The following is a 22477-nucleotide window of genomic DNA, read 5'->3' on the forward strand; positions in this document are numbered from 1 at the left end:
TCCTTAAAACCTTTCAATGATTTCTCACTGCCCTTGAACTGAAGTCTACATTCTTTAAGATATTTTATAAGTTCTCTCTACCTCTCCAGCCTCTTCTCCCAGCATTATCCCCTCCCCAAACTATTCTGCAATAGAATTGCATCTTGTCCGTGCTCTCTAGTACTTGCTGTTCTCTATGTTTGGAACACTCTTCTGGACATCCCTTCTCTTCTGGGTAACTCCTCCCCATCTTTCAGGTATCAGTTTAAACAGGACTCTGAGAAGCTTTTACACCTAGTAAGCAATCAATGTTTGTTATATGAATGACTGGATAGAAAGCCGTTTTTACATCTCAGTCAATTCAAAATGCATAAGTGCGCGCGCGCGCGCACACACACACACACACACACACACACACACTCTCCCTCAAAATAGAGCTTGGCCAACAGGACTAAAAAATAACTACAAAACCCTGTACACTGCTTGCTCACACAGTGAGACGTGGGAATGCTTTAAGCCTTAATTTTTTCATGTGTAAGATGCAAATAATAAAATCTTTATATATTTCAATAAACAATACCCATTACATCTAAATCCTAATTCCCAAATAGGGATGCAGCCCTGGTTCTGCTCAGATGGATCAAGCCCATGACTGACACTACCCACCAGGTGGCAGTATTACCCTGGACTGGTCCTGTTCTGCATCCGCTGCAGAGCTAGACCAGCAGTCAGTCATAGGGGAAGCAAAAGACACAACTAGGGCTGCTTCCCCAGAGCTTTGAGCGAAACCTGAAAAAAAACCAAAAACAAAAAAACTCAGAGACCAGAGCACATGTTGAGAAGGCCTCATGTTTCTTAGACCCATCCTCCTTTCCTCATCTCAGGCTCTTCTGAGGCACCGTTTATGCTTAGAAATAATCATTTTCTGGCTTGCCATTCACAACAGGGGAAGTTCACCCCTTTCCAGATAAGTCCTTTATCCAACCAGAGCTGCCAGTTTCTACTTCCAGTAGGGACTGTGTTAGGGAGAGAGGTTGACTTGCTTTCTCAGGCTGCAGAGGACATCTCATTATTCTAGGAAGCCCCAGAGCCACCCATTTCTGGGACATGGGTAGTGGCAGAAGCCAGACTTAATCTTGGTTATAGATTTCACTCATCCTTTTCCACCTTGATTTCAATGAATGAGTTCAAGTCAGGACAGCAAGTTTTGTGGGGCTGGTCAAAAGATGGGGAGACAGGTCCATTCTCATCACCTCCCTCATCTTCCTCTTCTTGGAAATTAGGATTGTAAAGTTCTGGTGGAAGGAGCTGGGCCTCAGCAGAAGGTAATCGGTCTGAGGGAGGGCCATACACACGGTTGGCTTTAGTGCCATGCTTAGAGTTGGCATCCAGGTGGTAGCAGAGCTCTGTGAGGCGCTGGGCCCGGAAACGGGGAGGGCGGGCCACCCAGACACCTGGCTCATTAAGACTGTCCTCTTCATCTGACATCAGCTCTTCTGTCACATCCTTCCACAGACGTTGGTCCTCAGGTCCAAAATGCCTCATAATACTAGATCGGTTGGCAAAAAGCTATGGTAGGGGAGCAGGACAGAAATTAGGAAGAGGAACAAACTATTGATTAAATTTGGGGAGAGAGTTTGGGTGGGAGGAAGGCTGTGTAAAATCTTTGCCTGAGAGAACCCAGCCCCCAAGTCAAATCTTAGAACTAGCTCACCCTCCTCCTCCTCCATCTGCATATATTCCTGGCTTTCGACTCTATTCTCAGATGCTACAACCTCTGGCCCTTCTCACTGTAGCTTATTAGGGTTTAGAGTTTAGCATCTTGAAGGAAAGACCTAGAAACCTACCCGGTATCTACGACTTCGAAGTTTCTTTTCCTCTTTTTCCTTCAGGCCTTTAAAAGGGTTCAGGGAGTTGCGGTACTCACGTCTCTTAGTAAGGAAATAGGCTACACAGGCTCCTGGCAGGAGAGGAAGAAGAAAGGGAGCAAAGAGCAGTGGTCCGTAGCCCATTGTTCTGCCCTAACATTACTGGATGGGAGGGTGAGAATCACTATTTAGAGGATGGTTTTTCCATCATCCATTGTTTTAGCTCTCCCTGCCCACCTTTATCTCCAACACTAACTCCTCCCATATCTCCCACTAGAAAAAGATGACTCCAGTGCTTCTGTAACTCTCTCCCCACAATCCCCAATTAAACTTACTCCCAATTCTATTATGCTGATAGGAGATTACAAGTGCTTCTTCAGTGGAAGCTTGCTTGCTCACTCTCTTTCTTTTTTTGTAAAAAGTTGGCTTTATTTGTCACTTATTGACCTTATCTCAGTTATGCTATTTTGGCATCCATGGTGACAGTCTCTGGAAGCTAGGGTCAGCCCCCACACACTGTGGCCATTAACCACAGAGCGTGAGCCTAAGCCTCCCAGGGCCCCACTGATGGTTACAGGCTGCAGGCAAGGCTGCAAGGCTCCAGCCCATGAGCCTCGGGACTGCTTCCCTGCCTGCCAAAGGCAGCAGCATCCCCATGGGTGGGGCAGAGCAGACCAGGTTAGGGTGAGGCTCAGGACTGGGTCTGACAAGGCCACCTGTGATGTGGTGGTATGCCCTGGACTGGGGGTGGACAGACCCACCGGGCCCGTCCTGGTTCTGTGGCTGACTTGCTGGGTGGTTTTAAGCAAGTTGCTTCTTGTCCCTTGGTCGGTCTGTTTTGTGGTTAGCACTGCCAGTGAGGACGCCTAGGAGCTCTCCTGACTCAGACAAGTGTCAAGTTTGCCACCTCTACTGAATCGTGGCCATGGATCTCTCTCCAGTGGTAGCTTTCTTAATGCTTTCTTAATGCTTCAGCTACAAACAAATAACAGAAGAGCAAGGAAAGTAGAAACCCCAGGATGTAATACTTAGGAACAAAAAGGATTCTGACCTCCTTTTCATAACACCCTAGATTCAGATCCTAGGTAAACATCATGCATGATGGTGTTCTAGTGCTTTCCTTCTCCCATTTACATTTCAGACCGAGTATAGGAATAAGAAGGCAACTAGAGACAATTCTGTGCTAACATATGTTTTTAAGTTCACTATTTTAAAAACCACCTAAATCATCTCCATTATGCCACTCCTCCTCTGACTAGGAATAGGATGGAGAAAGAATGAGACAGGAGTTAACTCAGTTTTTCTCACCTTTCAGCTCTTTATCAGTGTAATTGTGGGGACTGGTCACCAGCTCCTGCTTGAGTTTTTCCAGAAGGAACTTCACTACTGAAATATTCCAAGAGGACTTGATACTGCCACAAAGAGAAGAGAGTGAATAAAGCAGTCAGTATTTTTTAAACTAGACACAAATAGAGATTCCCAGCACTAATCAACTTTGTGGTAAATTCCTCCATGGCCTAAGACAGGATACAAGGGACAATGGTGAGATCAAAGCCTTAGCCTCATTGTTATATTAGAGCAGCCCCTTCTATTTCCCTCTCCTTGGCAAAGTACCTATGACTCTTTTCTCTTAAGAGGATCATACCTTTCAGACCCATTGAATCTCTTGTCATTGGTGATGTGGTTATGCACATTGTGGACCAATTTCTAGGGGAAAAAACAAAGATAGAATCAAGCCACGAGTGGATGTGATGAAACCCTCCTCTGGTCCCTAGGCATTGTCCCTATGGGGTTCTCTGCCTAAATCCTTCCCCTAGTTTGAGTTCCACTTCTGTCAGTGCCCTTTCTTAGCCAGAGAGCCTATCCAAGTTAGTATTTCTAACGGGGCCCCTATCCCCCTTTTCATTTAATTTGTGTGAAGGCTCTAGGACCATCCCTGGTCTTACTTCCGCTCCTGAGGAATATGATCACTAAAGCAGAGGGCCTCAAACATTTCTGCAAACATAATCCCAATAGCAAGAGAGTGAACATACACCAAGGTTACTGCACATGGACATTTCTTGCAGCCCCCTACTCCTGCAAATTAAAAAATTTCTTCACAGTGTATCTGTATTTCTATTACTATAAAAATGTCTTCTAATACCTTCTAGTAAAGTTGATGACCCAGGAAAATGCACCAGGTATATCCCTTTGCACATTGCCACAAATCCCAGGGGTGCACACACCCTGTTCTAGAAAACAATCCTAAAATAACAGAAATGTGAAATGGAAAGGACCTTGGAGACTTTATCGCCCAACCTCTCTTTCTCGTCATTAAACAAGCAGTCTTTCAGCTTTGTTTATACACCTTTAATGTTGGGTTCTTACTAGTTTTTGAGTCAGCTTATTCTACTGTTGAACACCTCTAATTGTTGAAAAGTTCTGCTTTAGATGCTCCAAAACCTGACCCCAGTTTTGACCATAACAGCACCTGAAATATTTGAAGATAGCTTTCATGTACTCTCAAAGTCTTCTCTTATCTGGTCTAAATACCCCATGTCCTTCGGCCATTCCTCATGGCAGAGTTTCCAGACAGATTCCTCATGAGACTATGAGGCTCTCTGCTTCGCCAGGGTCTGTCTTACAACGTGGCACTTGGAAGCACATCTAACTCATCAGCTGAAGTCTGGCCAAAAGGAAGATTACTTCCCCAAGTGGAACTCTACTCTTCTAGGAACAAAATCCAAGATGCTGTTATCTTTCCTAGCAACCCCATCCCTACTCATAGTGTCACAAGGTTTATTCATAGTGAGTCTGTAGTCAACTCAAGTTTACTTTTCACATGGATTACTATCCATACCATTCTACAACTGTTTCTTTTTAATTTTCATGCAAGATTTAATGCTTCTTCCTATTAAATTTAGTTGTTCCTGATTATATTTTCATCCCAAGCTCCCACAATCAATGGACGTTACCCAATCCCAAGTTGATGGACTCATGTTCTGATCTCAAGACTTCAGCTTCATATTCAGAGATGTCCACTTTACCCTTCTACCTCTATGGCTGACTGACCATATCAGCTTAGGAAATTAGTGTTAACTCTTTATGGCTAGGGTCTCCACTCCAAAAAAAAAAAAATCTGTTATACTAGCTTCATATTTGATATAGTTCTTTTACCTCTTAGAAATCCAAACTTAAGGAATCACAGGGGGATGTGTGACTGTTTCAGAAAGAATTTGAAAGAGTTGCAAAAGGAAAAAAAATGAGTTGCATAGCTTCCAATTCAAGTGGCTTGGAAGTGATGAGCTGATAAAAATCAAACCAGGCTTGAAGTGGAAAGGGAAAATACTCTAGACAATAATAAGTGTTAAGACTGTAAAGGCTGCTGGCTCACCTACCTCCTGAGTGAGCTAAAAATAAATATATTTCCCCAAGGGGTGGCTGGGATCTGCAGCAGTCCAAGGAATTAAGAGTTTGGGTTTGGTCCTTTTGGATCCCTAGCAGCAATCCACAGCAGCCTCAATAGATTGGAGAGATGCCTCTCTGATTCCTCCCCAGAGCTAAAGTTGGAATAGTGAAGATCTATAACTATCTCTCTCCCTCAAAACCTAGTCTGGCACAAGAACACTTTAAACCTTCCTCTGTGATGTACAGCAAAATTCCCTGACTGGTCCTCTAGATCCTTTTCAAGTACTAAAATGAGTGAGCATACTGTCTCACAGTTCTACCAAGCTCTCCAAAGGGCAGGAAGGAGCCAGACCTCAACACTAGACCTGTCACTGCAGGCAGTAGGCAGGAGAGGAATAGAAGTGATAGAAATCCTTTGGGAAATCCTTTGAAATGCTTTTCTAGGTAAATGCTTTCATTTCTATCACTGGCAGCAAGAGTGGACCTCTTGGGCTAGAAATCCATGACCAAGAAACTAAACCCATTCCCTGTTCTTGATAAGTGAGGAGATGTCCCTGAACATAACCAAAATTTGAAAGGAAGGTTAGAAACCAGTTGATACTGATTATGAACAATGTCTTCTTTACTAGGGAAAAAAATCCCTCAGTGTAAAAACGAATCAAATGAAAGGGAGAGTACTTTCTCTTGGAAAAAGGAAAAGGAAGGAGGAAATAATGTAAACAAAGGAGGTATAAATGTTTGCAATCTTTGCTAAGACTAGAAAAAATGGGCAATACACTGTGATAAGATTTCAGTCAAATGTGAGTGGTGATCTCAACTCTTAACCAGAACTCTCAAGTTAGTCATCAGCCACTTTCCGGAAAATGGAAACCCATCAATATGAACATTATATGGCTAAAGAACATCCCCATCGTTATCAGAAAGATGTTTTGGGGCACAGATTTGATCCCAAGGACTGTGGCCACCCTGGAACAGGGTTTCTCATCAGAACTATTGACATTTAAGGCCAGATAACTGTAGGGGGCTCTCCTGTACACTGTAGGATGTTTAGCGAGGCTCCCAGGGCTTAAAGCCACACCAAGGTTCCAGTCAGAACTGGTTCAGATCCATAGATTCCCTGCCAAGAGCTCTCAGACTCACTAGAATCCTCCAACTTTTATTATTGAGCTTAGTGTCTAGTGGCCCTCTGCATCTTTGGGGTTTGGGACCACCGCAGGACACCCTGAGCTTTCTGCCTAAGGGTCCCCTTGCAGCTTGCCCTGAACCCTGGTAATTTGCAAGCAGTTTCCAGTGCTATCTTTCCCTGGTCAAAGTGCTCAATCCCTTAAAGGTCTTCCTTTCAGAAATATTAAATCCTCTTAAATGGAAGTTATCATTCTCTGGAAAAGTCTAAAAAAAGTTCCTCTGATAGCAGGGGGACGGCCCATCCCCATAGCTATGGAACTATCTCCTCCTTGCCCCTCCCACTCCAGTAAGATTCAAGACACCTTTCATTCAATATGAGAAGTTTAAAATCAACCCAAGCTTCACTCTTATCTTTCTAGACTGAAGAAAAATTCATAGAAATTAAGCTCACTTACAGAAAGTACCAGGTCCCGCTTGCGCCTGGAGTTCTTTTGCCCGCTCCCTCTGGTCCTGCATGGGGAAGCAGTAAACCCTAGAGAATGTCTCAGCTCCTCAGTTCCCCCAGGTCCTGACTCTTCCAAGGCACCTTCCAGGGCAGCAGCAGCACTGAGCATGTCTTCTGGGCGGGGCGGTGGCAGTTTGGTTCCATTTTCTGGCCCTGTCTCTGAGGTTGCCCGCTGGATAGCCAGTTGCGTGGCTGGTGAGAGTTGTTTGGCATAAGCAGGGACCAGCACCCGCTGTACTGCACCCTCAGAGGCCACATAATCATCCACCAGCTAAGAACATAAAAAAAGAATAGCCTATTAGCCAGTCAGGCTTAGGGGAACCTGGTCAACCATTAACCTTTGGCCACGGATAATGAACAGAATGGGAAGCAGCCATTCAGCGGGGAATCTAGCACAGTCTTTAATGTCAGTGGCTTGTTTCTCTGGGACTCCTATGAGAGTGTTGGGCAAGTATTTCTGTGTGTACAGGGCCGCTCATGTTGGGTTGTTACCACAGGACTGATTACAAGGGAAAGGCATGTCTCCGATGCTCTATTTGTGAGGGGTCGTTTATATGATTTGCTCTTGGGTATAAGAACTATAGCTAGGTAAGTGTTTTGTCTAAAAGAGATTGGGGGAAGAAGTGATGATAAGAAAGGAAAACCAAGTAAGAGGAGGAGGAAGAAAATAAAATGGTAACAAGAAGAGGAGAAATCAAAGAAAAATGGGGACAAAGGAGGGAGATACACAGTCAGAAATCTCTAGAGAGGCTGGCACTGACTCCCTCCCAACCCCATTCCCTTTGTGGGGATAGTCTGTGCCCTCACCTTGATCCTGCCCTGGCCTCATCCAACTGTCACTGCCCTGACATCTACTTGCCAGCCTTTGCCCTCGCTCAAGGACATACAGGGCAGGGAAAGGAAGGAGGGAGGAAGGGAGAGAGAGGAAAGAAGAAAGGAGGGGGGATTTCTGCAGCCAAGAAAACAAAACGGTGAAAGTGGGGGGGAAAAAAAACACAGAAGGAAGCGGGGGAGGAGGCTGAGATTTACAGACCTGTGAGCTGCTTTCTGCGCTGGGAAATCTAATTCCATCCTGTCAGCTTGGAAGCCTTCCCTGACTGAAAGAACCACAGCTCAGGGCATTGCCTGGCCTAGTACCCTCCTGCCTCCTCTCACCTTCCCAATTTCTCCTCCCACAGCTCCAAACCACTGATAGTCCTGGCCAGGCACAGACTGGGGAGAGCAACAGTGGCCATCACTCACCCACATGTGCTAGGCTTTCATGGAGCAGTGACCACTGACAGTGTGACACTGGAAGAGAGGGCAGGGAAGTTCATATATTTCTTTCTCAGATCCAGCAGATGGGCTGGGAGTGGCAACCTCCATCTACCTTGTGTGTTCTGCTCCTCTACTCTTTACTGGGTGTCTGGGCCTTGTCATGCGGGGAGGAGGAAAAGGGAGAGGGCAGAGGAAGAACCTGGTGGAGAAGAATTAACTTTCCACTGTCTCTTAAGTGGCAACACATCTGTTATTTTCTCATCTCTACTACGATCTCTATGGTTGCTCCATCTCCTTTTCATACTTCCATGTGTGACTTTCTGCAGTTTCTACTCTACTCAGCCAGGATTTGCCTGCTCATATGGCCCTGAGTAATAAAGAAACTGAAATAACACAGCGTACTTCTATGTCTTTTCTTGCTCACAAATACACTTGCTTGCCTCCCTCTTTCTCTTTACATGTTATTCTCCTCCTGTTAACTCTCAGTTATCCATTTCTTTTCCTCATTTTATCTCCTTTCCTCTACCTTCCTCTCACCTTACCTCATATTCTCTCTCGTGCACAGATGTATTCTTTTTCCATTTAGATTCATCTTTCTTCTATGCTCCTTTTTTTGTTTTTCTCCTTCCTCAACCCTTCATTTCCACCTGCTTCTTTCCCTCCTTACCCTGTCTTCTATTATCTTTCTTCTTTCTCTCTTAGTTTTTCCTTCTCTCTCTCTCCACCTCTGCCTCTCTCCACTCTCATTCCCATCTCTCTGTACTGAATTCCTCTTGGCAAGCAGAGGGCCCGTGATAAAATATGAATGAGCCGTCTGTGCATGGCAGGCATTCTCACTAGGAGAAGAGAGCACATGGAGCAGCTGAGACAGCTGTGAAAAAGAAGGTGCCACCCATCTACCGAGAGAGAAGGCAGGGCACCCCCATAACCACACACACCAGGAATGACCTCTTGTCAAAGAGGCTATGGTTCAGGAAGAAAATAGGAGTGCTGACTATCCCTGAAGGCAAAAGAAACTCGGTACTGTTCTGTTTCATCACAAATAAACCCAAAAGGAATGTTTAAGGATGGGGTAAAAAGTAGAGAAAGAGAAAAAAAGAGAAAGGCCAGGAAAAACACTAAGGAGCAACAACACTTGTATGTGCTCTACAGCCATACTCACAGGATTGAGCATCGGGGTCCCCTCGCTGGCAGGCAGGGCACAGCCCGGGAGCCGCATGTCTCTCTGAGAGGCTGGGAAGCCTAAAGGCCCAGGCCCCATAGCGGAGGCTGCTCCCAGCTGCCGTAGCTCCTCGATCACCACCTGCACGCCACTGCCCACGCTGTCACACTCCTCTTCCGCAGCAGACACAGCCTTGCAGGCTTCCCCGGGACTCTCCTTGAGAGGCCCTGGCTCCTCTGGTGAGGAACCATGTGCCCGGCTATCCCCATCTTCATCAGGGGTGGACATTTGTCCTTGCCTCAGCTCACCCACTTCCTCCTGGAGACGTTTTAACAATTCATTGTTGGCCCTGGCAAGACCCAGAGCAGCCTCAGCCAGACCCACTGCCTTATCCACTCGCTGGTAGATAATATGCAGGAGCTGCTCTGAACTCTGAACCGCCAGGCCATGTCCGGTCACTGTGATAGGGGTGCTGGGAGGAGGATTCCCACCCTGAGAGCCTGTGCTGACCCCACTAGTCTCACTCTTACAGGCACAGCAGCAGCATCTGGCTTCGCTGCCACTGGGAGGGGAGAAGAGAATGGTGGCACTGAATGACATGGCTGACAGAAGCAACAATAACCACGCTCACACTGCTGGACTGCTCCAAAAAGTGCCCCCAGTCGAATGGATTTCACAAGTTTGGCAGGAAGCACTGGCCTCTTTGGATTCACTTTTCTTTCCCATGGAGGATAATCAGAGGAGGCTGGGCACCAGGTGGTGTGTTTTGTGAAGGAGTAGGCAAGCCATGAAGGAGCACACAGTCCATGGCTGCCTCTCCTTGGCCTGCAGAGGAGAGATAGATGCCTTCTTCTGTCTGCAGATCCTGTGCTCCCCTAGGACAACACACTGAGTGTCACTCACATTCACCCCTTACTGAAAGGGTGGTGCCTACAAAGGCCTTCTTGATGAATACAGTTTCAGAGGGTAGAAAACATTCTTCCTGCACTCAAGCCTGGAATCCCCCACCACTCCAACCTAAGGAACTGAGATGAGACTCAAAAAGGCCCGCCAGGATCTGGAAAGATTAGAAGATTAAGGAATAAAATGTAGATGTGTTTTCTCCTCCTCACTATCTTTGCTGTAATAACAAGTTGCATTTTATTGCTCTGACATCATTCCATAAGGCCTTCAGAACACTTCATGGAGGTTATCTCATCCATAGGGACAGCTCTAGGAAACATTACACCAGGTCCAGAGAAAAGACATGCAGATAAGTTATATATCTTTTTCAAGGTCAGAAGAAGACAGCGGAATCAAGTTATCTATTTTCAATCTAGTGTTGATTTTTCTGAACTCATGCCACTTTTATTAACATAAAGAATCATGATTCTATCCTCTCTATAATTTTCACACAGATTCATTCAGAGTGAGACTCCTAAATAAGAAATAAGCATCACTGCAGCCGTCAACATGTCACTGACCTTAGACAATTATATTATTAATGTTTTTGGTGATTGGGTAGGGAAATGAAAGGAAAAGCAGGATCAGAGAATTGAGTTGCAGTAACCCAGGGCTGCACTCCTGGGCCTCCACCTCTGCAAAGAGAACTAGTGGTTCTGAATCCTCTAACCCATAGCACAGAAAGATCACCTCTGGGGCCTCTCATCTCCACTTCTCAAGCTCCTTCAGGGAGAGGCAAAGCTCAACAGGAATGACTAAATAGCTAAGTGCTGCCACTTTGCCCACATGACCTGGAGAAACCAGAATATCAATGATAAACCAAACTGCCTATCTTTTGAATCACTGTAGTTAAGCAACTAAACTACTCTAGAAGAGAAAAGGAAAAAAAAAAAAGTGTGGGAGGGTTGATTTGTACCACTGAGAACACTCCAAGGAACTTCATGCTGTCATTTTCTAAATGATACTTGATTATAGAAAAAAGAATCCTTCTGCCTGAAGCTCCCTAAGTGACAAAATCTCAAGTATGTTTACAATTTCTTCAAGAGATACATTTCTATCTTACTCTGTAAATTATAACATCACAATTAAAAGGAGAGAAGGAGGTGAAGAAAAATTTCTATATATTGAGATTTGGGGACTTTTTTTTGAATCAGCAATCTCATTTCAGAAACAGGCAATATCAATGCCTCTGAGATACTAAAATGTAGATCTGACAATGCACTTTCATTACATTTGGTTATTAAAGAATAGTCTTTAATTTGCTCTTTCTACCCTTTATATTGAGGAACGCTTTTTGTGTGTGTGTGTGCGCCAGATATTCACTTCTTGCAAGAATTTAACTCAAATCCATTTATAGCTTCTCTGTCATTAAAGTCACTGGAAGGCACAACTAAACCTAAAACTAAAGGTTAAAGCCAAATTAAAACTAAAGGTTAAAGGAAAGCACTAAGCAATTCCTATGTCAATTTATGGATGATTCATTCATATATCCTTTTCCTTCCTTATAAGGGCCTACATTTGCTCCTGCAGGGTTTTAAATTTTTTAACCAACATCATGCAAGAAGTTTAATCTGAAACATGGGTGTTATGAGAAAAAGAAAGCTATGGAAACAATAATATACAAATGCTTGCCAGTTGGGTCCAGTATCTGTAAAATCAGAAAGTACGATGCCTCATGTTGGGACAGTGGGTGGGGCCATTTTCTGGTACCAAACTGATGACTGCTATATTTACTCTTGCCTCCAAAACTTCCTCTTCCTTGCAAGATGCCTTTACTCATGCCTGCATGCTGCCTGCCTCCAACCCTTCCCTCCCCCTTAAACAGTCTTTCCTAGGTAGGTCATCTTTCCAAAACAGCACTGAAATTGGAAGTAAAAAAAAAAGGGGGTGGGGTGGGGAATCTCATCTTGTTGCACCGCTTAAGAGCTGTGTGAACCTGGGCAAATTATTCATTTCTCTGAGCCTCAGTGTTCTCATTTCTGCCTACTTTGAGTGATTTTGTTAAGATTATATGTAATATGTGTAAGACATCTAGAGCACTGGCACATGGTTAGTGCTCCACAACCGCAGCTGGACAATATTACGATTATTCCTGACACCCTTGTGTTCCCACCCTGGACACCCGTCCTGATTTCCTAATCTTTAAAAAAATGCAGTAATTAGAAATGGAATTTGGGGGATTTCCCCTTAAATTTAGTACCCAATTATTAAGTAACAATGAATTCAAGTCTACAAAGATGCATTTATAGGAACAAAACCTTCTATGATGCAAATTAGAAAGATAATTAAGAAAACACAGTATTTGCCATTTATTTACTATCATAACTTGGCTTTAGACTAAGAATATTCAACTCTGCTAGTTTTTAATGCTAAATATAAAATCCTATTGTGAATTTTCTTTGTTCCTCAATTTCTTTCTGCTTTTCCACTTTGTGTATTAACATACTAAGCCCATTTTAGAATGTTACATTCAGGGCAACAAATAGGTGTTTTCTTGAATTAAGTACAGTGTACTATATAGCACAATGGGAATTCAAATAACTCTTTTTTTGGTTTCATAAATATTATCGTTGACTTAATTTCCCTGTCTCCTGCTACAGTCACCCACATAAACCCTAAGACATTGAAATGAAAGGACAAGGAAAGAAACTGGGGCAGCAGGTAATAAAGGAATATTTCATATTATAATATATTATAATATTTACTAACGAGATAACTTAAATGCTGGATAGTGATTAAAAACTAAACAAAATACTAATTTCATTTGCTACATATATTCCCATTATAGAAGGTGAACAAGTTAAAAAAAAAAAAAGATGTTTCTAGAAATTCTGTATATGTAATGCCATGCTAAAGGATGAGTCACCAAAATGGACTGCCACCTCTAAGTACTCAAAGGAAGAAAAGACAAAGTCCCCATATGCCAGGAGCTTACAATGTATGTGAGAATGAAAATGTATAAAGAACAAAGCAAAATATACACAAGTGCCTGAAAATATGGGACAGACTAAAAATTTCTTGAGGAGTTAGTTCAAAATAAGAAAAGATCAACACAATAAAATCTTATGGGAAAGGGGTCTTATGAAAGAAAATCCTCCAACTGAGCCTTGAGCAATGTGTAGGATGAACTAACTGGTAGGGTGGCAAGATGACATGAAAGATTAAATGAAAAATAAACATTACAGGAATTAACGGTATCTGTGAGGTCAGAGCAAAGGGGCTTATACAGAAAGGAAAGCTGAGAGAGGACTTTTAAAACCAAGTTAAGGAAACTCCTAGAGCAGGGGTCAGCAAACCTTTTTTTGTAAAGGACCAGATAATATACAATTTAGTTTTTGCAGGCCATATGATTTCTGTCATAACTATTCAACTCTGCCCCTATAGCACAAAGCAACCATGGACAATACGTAAACAAATGAGCATGGCTGTTCCGATAAAACTTTATTTACAGACACGAAAATACCACAAAATATTACATTTAATATTTACCTTAAAAAATATAAAAATCATTCTTAGCTCCAGGTCACACAAAAACAGGTGTCAGGCCAGATTTAGCCTCTGGGCCGTAGTTTGCTGACCTCTGTTTTAGAGACCTAAAAGTAGAACAATTAAGGGATTAGGAGACTGTTTAAGTTATCTAGGAGTGAGTTGATGAGAATGAGGGTTGTGAACATAAAGGTTCAATATCCTGGAGGAAGAACTGATAGTGTATCTCTTTACTTAATAAATATTGGGGATAGAGATATTGGTTAAAAACAACTTCAAGATTATAAACTAGAAGATAGGTCAGGAGATGGTACCACTGACATAATGATAGAAATGAAGTAGTTGAGATTAAGCACTAGCTTGTTAAAAAAAGATGTATATTTACGTAATATGTTAAATTTTAACTGATGGCAACATCTTTAAATGGAATGTACTGAAAAAACTGACTAGGACTGAAAAACAAAACCAAAAGGAAGGTCGGAGCTGGAATGTAGAGTTGGAATTTTTAGTAGGAGAGTTGTAGATGAACCTGAGAATGAATGAGTTCACCAAGGGGTAAATATAAAGTGCAAAATGCAAAGGCAAAGGACAGCACTTCAAGCCAATCCATGGAAGAGGCTTCATTAAAAGAGAAGAATGGTCAGTGAGGTGGGAGAAAAACAGTGTTATAAAAGCCAAAGGAGAGAGAATGTCAAGAAAGTGGATCTAATCAACAGTGACAAGTGTAGCAGAATGGTTAAAAAGATGAAAAATTTTTTTTCTGTGATGGTCATTGGCCCAGAGTGGTATTGTTTTCTACTGAATGTAATACTATGCAGTAGATGAAAGAGGAATTGATGGAGAGAAAAATAGAAGATATGAAGTCAAGTTTTGTTATGAAGGGAAGGAAATAGGAAAGAATTCAGAAGGGGCTCTAGAGCTTCAGTACATTTAAAATCAGAAAGAAAAAGGCTAGTGAACATAGAAAGAATGAAGATAGTTACAAAAGGATTTAAGTTTTCTTCTAACAAGGATCCTCCCAATGTGAGAAGGAAGGAAGGTGAGTTCTTCTCTGAGACTGTAGAGAAGAAAACATAAATGCAGGGGCAAAGATTCATTGAGGTGGATAAAAAAAGACAAAGTTATATACTACAGAGACAGTCTTTTTACTTTGGAGGCAGATTTTCCTCAGTACGAATAACTCATATTGATAATAGAACTTTATTATGGGCACTGCTATATTATCTGTTGTTATAACCTGTGCAGTTCTTTTATAACACTCCAGACCTAACATATTCTTGCTTTTTTCCATCAGTAGCTTAAGGTTCTCAAGCCCATTCAACCCTGCCATAGTATTAACATGGCCAGGCTTTACTGATATCTTCTCAAAATGTAAAATTAATTCAATAACCCATGCAGCAATACATGGAATGTTTGGCAAAGCAATGGTTAATGACAGTCAATTAACCAGGCAGTATCTATAACATTATTATTAAACATTGATACTGTCAACTTTTGTAATTTCAAATGGCTAATTTATTTTAAAACTGAGTTCATATTTTTGTTCAAGAAAAAATAGAAATGAACTAAGATTGACCACCATAGAATAATATACATGCTTCTTGCAAAATGCTATCAACTTTTAGAATTGAATGTTCAGAAAAAAAGATCTTCAATCTTATGATGAGTTACCAACACAAAACGAGAGCAGCTGTCAGACTTAAGTTTGCATAAAATATATGTGTTTGGGTTTTATTTCAGTATTGGTCTAATTTTAATACAGGTGAAAGAAGCCTAGAAAATGTACTTTTTAATAATTTGATATTTTCTTCACAAATATATTTAGATTAAAAAAAGAAAAGGAAGGAAGGAAGGAAGGAAGGAAGGAAGGAAGGAAGGAAGGAAGGAAGGAAGGAAGGAAAAGAAAGAAAGAAAACTCATCTTCTTTAGACAGTTGAGGGTGAGGCTGTCCATAATCTTAACTATCCCTTTCCTCCTAAGTCACATGTATTTTTGTTAGAACTAAATATATCATACTCTTGGCAGCTCCCTGGCTTGCTTTCTGCCCATTCTGAGTTTGAATTTTCTGCATGACTGACTTTACCTCCAAACTATGAAAAATAAAAGTTCTCACTATTTAATAGATGTGTATGATGTGGTATCACTCAGATAATATATGTTTTTATAATAAGCCTTTAACTCATTCGGGGTCATGCTAGCAATGAACTTCCTTAAAAGTGATTACTGAAAGCATAGCAATCCATAACATAATCTTCGTTTTAAGAAATAAATAAGGAAAATGGCCACTTAGAACTCTTGCTGTGCTGGTGAGCCCTGCACAACCTGAGGGTGCAAAATGGCTCACCTTTTAAAAGGCATCTCGAAACCTCTATCAGAAGTGAGCTTTACCACATAAAAGCAGATAAGCAAATATCATTAAAAAAAAAATTTCCTACATTTTGAAAGGCTGACCCATCTAATGATCTGCAAAGAAAATCTAAGACCTCATTTCTAGAGGTAAAAAAAAAAAATGTAGACCCGGAGGACAGAATGAGGTAGTATGAAAAGGATTCCACCTAATCACAAAAATTCCAGGGGTACTTGTGTACTGGTAAAAGAATTCTTAATCCAGTGTAGGTTAGTCTTTGTTTACATTTGCTAATATGCAACTTGGTAAAATTAAAATTTCCGGCTTAAGCTTTTCATATAAATATGCCTAACGTTAGAAGACTTCCTGCATTTCTGGAGAAACTGAAAAATGGAAAAACTAGATCCTAGAGCCATATATGTGCCCAGAAAGGCCTTGGTAAATGTTAGTTGATTAAATATTAGTCAAAGATGACAATATGGGCACCAGGGACAGCAAAATCATTTCAGAAGACAGTATGATTCAGTTACAGGCAAGGCAACCGTAGCGTCTCAGGGGGAACAGAGCTCAGGCACTGCCTCCCAGGCCACCGGGCCTGAACCCAATCGTAGATCCTTCCCTGGGAGTCCCGGGGAAAGGGTTGATTCCGGAGGGGAGCCACCGCCAGCCGAGTGGACCGAGGTGCGGTCAAGGATCTCCTGGGTCACTGTGGGTAGACTATGTGGCCACGAGAGCTCTGTGGACTTATGCGACAATCCCGCTTTGGCAGCCCTAGGGTGTTCCACCGCGTGTGCCCCGCGCCGCCAACTCAGGCGCGCGGGTGGCTGAAGGAGACCGTGGCGCCCGCCCGTGTACCTGGCTAGCGCGCGCACGCGGGGAGGCACCGCCCCCTTTATCCTCTGGGTCCCCGTGATTGGCGGTTAGACTACGGGGGGAGCAGAACCAGGGACGCTATTGGTTACAACATGCAGTCACTCAATGAACCAGGGAGGGGAGGGGCCTCCTCAGGGAGGGATACGACTGCGAGGCTTTTTCAAGGCCGTCAAGCGCCATCTTTAACTTGTTTTGTTGTTTACTCGCTTTTGTTCTCCGCTGACTATGAAGCTGCGTGTACGAGATTATAAATACAGTGGCCACAAATCGGCTTCACCACTTTTGATGGTGGAAAGCTTTTCGCTCTTGCTGGCCTTGGTTACAGATCTTTAAGGTATCAGTAACAGTGGCAGTTACCCATAGTTCAAAAAAGTTTCATTACTTGGGGCCTCATGAGTTCCCAAGCAAAGTCAACCAAGTTTAGCTTTGCTTTGCTAGGAAGGCCAAGCCAAAGATATATTCGCGGGAAGAATTCTCTTTCTTACTTAGACACTCAAAGCAAGGACACTGGATATGAGCCTAGGGTCTTAGTAAAAATTAAATAGCCTAGGAAGTCAGGGCCTTCGGCTGCGTTCCGCTCTAGGAAGAGCTCTCTCTTTTCCGAGAGCTAAAAAGTGAGGCAAAACGTGATGCAGTGATGCAGAAAAGAAGGTAAAATTCCATTAAAAATCCCCAGCATTGCCGCCATCACAAAGGCCAGAAGAATCTGACTAGATTTCAAAGATATGCAGGTCCAAATTTATGGCATGATCAACATTTCAGACAGTTTATTAAGGACTCACTGATCTGACTGGCATTGTTGCGGAATAAAAACATTAAGTGCAGATAAGAAACACAGAGCCCACACAAGGCCACTTAAATGGATTTCAAGACCTGAACAAATATTTTATCACCATATTATTTAGTTGTCTCAAATATTGCTTGAAACTAGGATGCTAGGTGGATGGAAATGTATTATATGTAGTTTTAGTTGTAATGAAATTTAAACTTTACAGTAGATCCTTTTTTTAATCTCCTGGTTGCTACTACACTTGTGACATTCCAGTTTCTCCCTCAGCACCCGATATACTTCACTGCTTTACTCCAATCTGTGAACACAGATTTGAATATAAATATTTTCTATATGACTCCTAATAGATAGCGGTTCTGTAATAAGGAATTGGGATATAGCTCACATAACTGGAGGCTCTGCTCTAAGCTTGCCCTCTACTAATTTATATATTTTTCTCTGTAACTCTTAGACATGAGCAGAAGGCTTTTCAGTCCAAAAATGCAGCATAACAAAATGCATTTCTCATCCCTCCAATTTATTATTTGCCTTTGCCTCCTCCAGCCCTCCCTCTCACCACTGACCACCATTAAGTTTTTGAGAATTGGATTTGACTGGGTTATTTTCCTGATACTTTGCCAGCTGTGGAGCTTTTCAAACAAATCCCAACCTATAAACGACAATTTTGTCAAAAAGCCAAGAAAGAATGTCCCTTCTTGAACAGAACCACCAAACCACACATAAAGACCAAAATATACACAGCTGTACATTTAAGAATGGGAGACAATAAAAAGCAAAACCACTTAGGCGAAACAGTCACTAAAAAAAGGCTTTGAACCAGATTCAATAAATTGCCTACCCTCATTTGCCACATGGACTGTATACTCCCTGGCAATTATTCACCAATCTGATCCTTTAGAAGGAGACCAGAAAAATAGAGTAGATGCACACAGAATGAAAGTGCCTGAGTATGTTAAGCATAGGATTTCTTATAAACCCGAATTTGCACACAAAACCCTGTTTTGATCACATTTGGGAACACAACAGAAATAAAGTCACATCCTGGGGGCTACTGAGCACACATAAAACCAAAGGCAATCACTTTTAAAACAAAATCTAATATGGCACATATACACACACTGTACATATACACAAAGCACAAAACCCCAAGATAAATCTTTACAAAATTATTTGGCTCATGAAACACACACACTGTCCTCATGAAAATGTAAGACGCACTGTAAAAAGGTCTTTGACCCTCCCTCCCCAGGGAAATGAGTGTCACAATTATAATATCTAAACATTTTTAACCTATTGGCCTTGGACAATTGCCACATTCAAGCCACTTGGTTTTGATTCTGGGTGAGGGTGTGTAAAACGCACGCAAACAGCTTTGTGAGGGAGTCTTAAATCTCCGCTTCCTTCGACGGTGCCAGTGGCAGAAATTTACATTATCCCTTCAGCCCGCTTAAAAAAGGAAATCTATACTTCCCAAGCGGCTAGAATTTTTAAATCCCTCGACCATAAAAATTTCCCAGTTCTTAAAATGTGATAGCAAAAAGAAAAAAATCTCTATAAATTTGTCTGGAAACAGTTGTACACGGCCATCCTGCTTCTCAACTTCTTGGTATATTTAAACCTTGACCAGGAAAAAGAAAGAGGAAGAGAGACAGAAAAAGAAATGGGGAAAAGCGCAAATTCCCCTTAGCAACAGTTTCCTCACCCCAGCACTGCCACAGATCTCTATTTAAAAAAAAACTTGAACACACACACAAGATTAAGGAGGGGGAAAAAAATGGAAAAAGGATACCCGAAGGTCGTATGGCTCTTTGTATTCGTGTGTGTGCAAAAAGGAGGACTCGCGGAGCCCGAACCAGCAAGCCCCGCCCCTCCCCGGACGCCCGTCCTGATTGGCCACTGGCGGCCGCTGGGCGCCCCGCCCGGGAGCACACGCGCGGCGCCCGAGGCGCGGGCCCCGGGGGGCCCCTTGAGGGCCGCTCGACCCCCGACCCTGACCCTGTCTTGCTCGGACTCTGGTGGCCCCGCGCTCACCAATCCACTTCCCCACTTCTCTCACTTTCCTTTCGCTTTCTTACCCTTTCCCATCGTTTTTCTCCGTGCAACGAGATCCTCATCACCAGTATAATAACAATCCAGTGAGAGATCCTTCTGACAATTTGCTGAATTTAGTTAACTAGTCAGTGAAATTCTACGCTGGGATTAAGCACCAAAGACTTGGTGCGTGGGGCCGAGGTCATGATTTCCAGGTGGAATGTCTCTAGGTCACGTCTGTTGGCTTAACATTCCTACCTTTAAATGAACATTCATACAAGTATGTTCCTTCCTTTAGGTGAAAGACAAAGTAGTCTTGCACTTTGGGCCTTGTTTTTGCTTAGCCTGAGTCCACAGTTTTTCTCTATTTGGTTAAAACTACATTCTCAAGAACCTAAAATGGCTCCCCTTTACCTCCTGCATGAAGACCTGGTTGCTTGTACCTGGATTTTTAACCCCCACATAATCTTGTCCCACAACCCCGTTTGTTCTTAGTTCCCACTGCCCTCACCTTTTCACCCCGGTATTATTCCTTTGCTCAAGTGTTCTGGGCTCCGTGCGATAAAGCCTGTCTCCCCTTCTCTAACTAGTCAGTTTTTATCCATTCTTCAGCTATTTTAGACAACACAGACCACTTCTCTGTTCTATCAGCATGAAACTTCATGCTTACTCAGGCTAGCAGCATTTTACCTTCATTATTTCTCATATTTTAGTAATTTCACACTAGTAAACTGTTTGAGATCAGAGAACATAAACTTCTTTTTCCATTCAAAACCTTTTTTTTTTCTTACTGCAGCAGCTGGCATAATTGTAGACATTTAGTAAACACTGGGGGAAAAGTCATTTATAATTAAATGAGTGAAATATTTTTCTACCTAAGACACAAATTTTGAAACTCATACCTCATGAATTTGCCTTTTATAGTAACAGCTGAAGAACCTTTACTGTGCAGGGATTTTTGTGGATTCTTTATATATACTTATTTACTTATTTAATCTCCATGGTAGGGGGTGGGTACTATTACCCCCATTTTTTACATGAGATTAAAGCACAGAGAGTCATAATTTGACTAAGTTTAGACTAAGGTAATAAGAGAGAAACCTGAGATTTGAACTCAGAAAATCTAGCTCTGTAGCCCAAGTTCTTAACCACTATACTTCACTGGCTCAACAGCACAGCTCTTAAAAATATTGTTACCTGATTTCATCCTCACAACATTCCACACCGCAGATGGCCTGAACACTTCCCAAATATTAATGAAATGAAGCCACACACAAAGGTAACTGTTCCAAATTAAAGGATGATAAAGAGACATACCAACTAAATGAGAATTATTATCCTTGATTGAATCTGGATCAGGAAAAAAAAAAACTATAATAGACATTCCAGGATAATTGGGCAAAACTGAATATTATAAATGAAATATATGAAATTAGATAATCTGACTGTATCAGTGTAAAATAGGCAGATTATTGGCACCTCCATTTTACAAGAGACAGAATCAGAGAGAGCTTACTACAAGTTCTCATAGCTAACAGGTGGCAGACTTGAAACCTCAAGCCAGCTGTTTTATTCAGCCCCCACATTTCAGTGCTGGCTGTCAGTCAGGCCTCCTCCACACACTTGTTGGTTCTCAAAGTCCAGGTAATTCTTGATCGGATCTGGTTCTCAGTAGAAAGGCCTGTTGCCTTTCTACTGAGTATTGTTTTCATACTAGCAGCACCCTAGCTTATGTGGCAGGCAACCCAGGCAACAGCTTTCCCTGTTACATGAAAATGAGGTGGCAGTGTTTTACATTCTTAAGGGTTATAGACTTTGTGTTTCCTATCACATGTTTTCCATTAATTTTTAAAATAATACAAGCCAGCTAGAAAATCACTAAGAAAAATATTAACTTTTGATAAGAATATACTAGGACAACTCAAATGTACAAGTGATTATTTTCAAAACTGTTAGGATGAAGGGAATACAGAATTGTTAACGACGATTATTATAATCAATATTTATTGAGGGTTTACTTGATGCCAGGCATTCTATTTTATTTAATCAATTCTATGATATAAATATTATTATACTGCCTCTTTTATTGATGATAAACTGAGACTAGAGAGAGAAGGTGACTTACCTCAAGGTAATTGAGCTCATTAAACAACAGAGTTAGAATTTGAATCCAGGTCTGCTGACTCTAGAACCTGTGCTCTTGAGCAGTCAATAGTCTCAGGCTAAACTGAAATCCACTCTCATGTTCTGAGTACATGAAAGACAAACTGTCTTCTCTTCGATGATCAATAGAATGTTCATAACTGCCATATTTTTAATTATGAGTCTATTTCTACAAAAGTCAGAGTTAAGTTGGAAAAGCCATTTCTTTTTATTTCCCCTATGGGCACTGGGGAATCTTTGGTAGAAAGTTTGAGTCAAGCATTTTTTGTGCTGTTAGATAATGAGAATAGGGAGAAAATGCAGCTTTTTCACCTAAAAAAGTTACAGTTTTGAACTCTAAAATATTTGAGCTTTCAGATGTTAACTTTACAGATGACTTGTTGATTGAGGGAAAGCTGCTTGTTTGGCTTTGAATCAAGCAGATCTCTTTGTTTTAAGCTATTTTCTGCTCAGTGAGACCCCAAAGGAGCTTCCCCATACAAAGAAATTTAACTTCCCCTGGAGTGAGGCTAGGGAAGCTTTTTCTGACAGTCATTCATTAACATACCAGAGAGTATTTTAG

The 22477-nt window shown here is 42.0% G+C and overlaps 1 protein-coding gene and 1 long non-coding RNA gene across 2 annotated transcripts in view; one reads left to right on the plus strand and one right to left on the minus strand.

Moving 5' to 3' along the window:
- Nucleotides 1-9912, plus strand: part of LOC111747153 — a 31213-nt gene extending 21301 nt beyond the window's left edge. Inside the window, exon 3 of the long non-coding RNA XR_002783419.1 lies at nt 9816-9912. This is a non-coding gene — a long non-coding RNA (uncharacterized LOC111747153). The remainder of the gene's footprint in view (nt 1-9815) is intronic.
- On the minus strand, nt 812-19568 carry CUNH14orf93 (chromosome unknown C14orf93 homolog). Its single transcript, XM_011372792.2, has 7 exons — nt 19511-19568; nt 9284-10340; nt 6815-7135; nt 3493-3554; nt 3156-3259; nt 1827-1939; nt 812-1548 (listed from the first exon to the last, which is right to left on the minus strand). The coding sequence occupies exons 2-7, from the start codon at nt 9881-9883 to the stop codon at nt 1129-1131; spliced, it is 1620 nt and encodes a 539-aa protein (XP_011371094.1). The 5' UTR covers nt 9884-10340; nt 19511-19568; the 3' UTR covers nt 812-1128.
- Nucleotides 19569-22477: the final 2909 nt, after the last annotated feature.

The sequence above is a fragment of the Pteropus vampyrus genome, unplaced genomic scaffold, assembly GCF_000151845.1.
Source record: "Pteropus vampyrus isolate Shadow unplaced genomic scaffold, Pvam_2.0 Scaffold213, whole genome shotgun sequence".
Classification (NCBI taxonomy): Eukaryota; Metazoa; Chordata; class Mammalia; order Chiroptera; family Pteropodidae; genus Pteropus; species Pteropus vampyrus.

Excerpts from the sequence above, each read along its gene's own strand:
- CUNH14orf93 (XM_011372792.2), bottom strand. The coding sequence starts at position 9,883 with ATGTCATTCAGTGCCACCATTCTCTTCTCCCCTCCCAGTGGCAGCGAA. Across the intron at positions 3,555-6,814 it reads AGCGGGACCTGGTACTTTCT|AAATTGGTCCACAATGTGCA; the intron begins GTAAGTGAGCTT and ends TTTTTCCCCTAG. Across the intron at positions 1,940-3,155 it reads CACTGATAAAGAGCTGAAAG|GAGCCTGTGTAGCCTATTTC; the intron begins GTGAGAAAAACT and ends CTCTCCTGCCAG.